The following is a 939-nucleotide window of genomic DNA, read 5'->3' as shown; positions in this document are numbered from 1 at the left end:
TACTTCTCAAATTTCTGTGGTAAAGGATCAGTTTGTTTACTTTCCAACCTATTACAGATTGATACTTTTACAAAATACTCTGTCCAACAAGACAAGTCCACTAATCACATGCTTAAATGACATGGCAAGGTCAGGTTGTTATATACATTTCTAAAAATTATTCTCAATTTCTTTCTTTTTTTTTTTCCCCAACAATAGGTATCACATATTTATTAGCAGGTCTGACAGTGAGCATTGGTGCAGACACATCAAGAAAAGAAGAGGCAACATCCCATTTTTCCCATTTCCAGACAAGTGCAGCTATTCCGAAGATACTGATGTTCTGACATGGTAAGATGCAAGTGACCTCGACACAACATAAATGTGTGCCACTTCATGAGGCTCCTTATAGACCTGGCTTGATTCTTCTCCAATATCTTCTGTTGGAGTTGTACCTGATTTTATTACCAGTTTTCATTTGAATCCATTGGGAAATGGGACAATTCTGCTTCTGTTTCTTGGCCAGGAATCGTTTGATCCTGAAAGTCTTGTGAGAAGACATGGTGAGGAGCTAAGTCAACCGTGCAGAAAATGGCAGAGAAGAGAAAGAGGATGAAGTGAGCAGAAGGATGTGTTTAGAAGGTGCTGCTGGGGGTGGGGCTTGTGTAGGTCACATGGTGAGCCAACCAGCGTCCCCTGGAGGCCCCTCTCTGCGCACGCTCCCGTGAGGCCGTGGGAAACCATGCTCATCCATGCCAAATGGAATTCGCCTTGCTTCAGTTCCATAAGTGGGTTCCTTAGGAGCCCCTTAGTGTGCCAGGAGCACCCTGCATCGTGGGTGAGCCTGAAAGTCCATGATAAATGCCAAGGCAGAAACCCTTCCGAAGGCTGGAGGAGCAGAGTGAGTGGGGCTGTCTCCCTCAGTTTCTATAGTTACTTCATTGTGTACCAGTAACAAAC

At 44.4% G+C, this 939-nt stretch overlaps 1 protein-coding gene across 1 annotated transcript; it reads right to left on the bottom strand.

Annotated features, from left to right (window-relative positions):
• Positions 1-385: 385 nt before the first annotated feature.
• LOC130857738 (60S ribosomal protein L39-like) lies at positions 386-541 on the bottom strand. Its single transcript, XM_057743453.1, has one exon. The coding sequence runs from the start codon at positions 539-541 to the stop codon at positions 386-388; it is 156 nt and encodes a 51-aa protein (XP_057599436.1).
• Positions 542-939: the final 398 nt, after the last annotated feature.

The sequence above is a fragment of the Hippopotamus amphibius genome, chromosome 7 (assembly GCF_030028045.1).
Source record: "Hippopotamus amphibius kiboko isolate mHipAmp2 chromosome 7, mHipAmp2.hap2, whole genome shotgun sequence".
NCBI lineage: Eukaryota > Metazoa > Chordata > Mammalia > Artiodactyla > Hippopotamidae > Hippopotamus > Hippopotamus amphibius.
The sequence above is the reverse complement of the archived record's forward strand: the minus strand, read 5'-3'. Positions and strand labels throughout refer to the sequence as shown.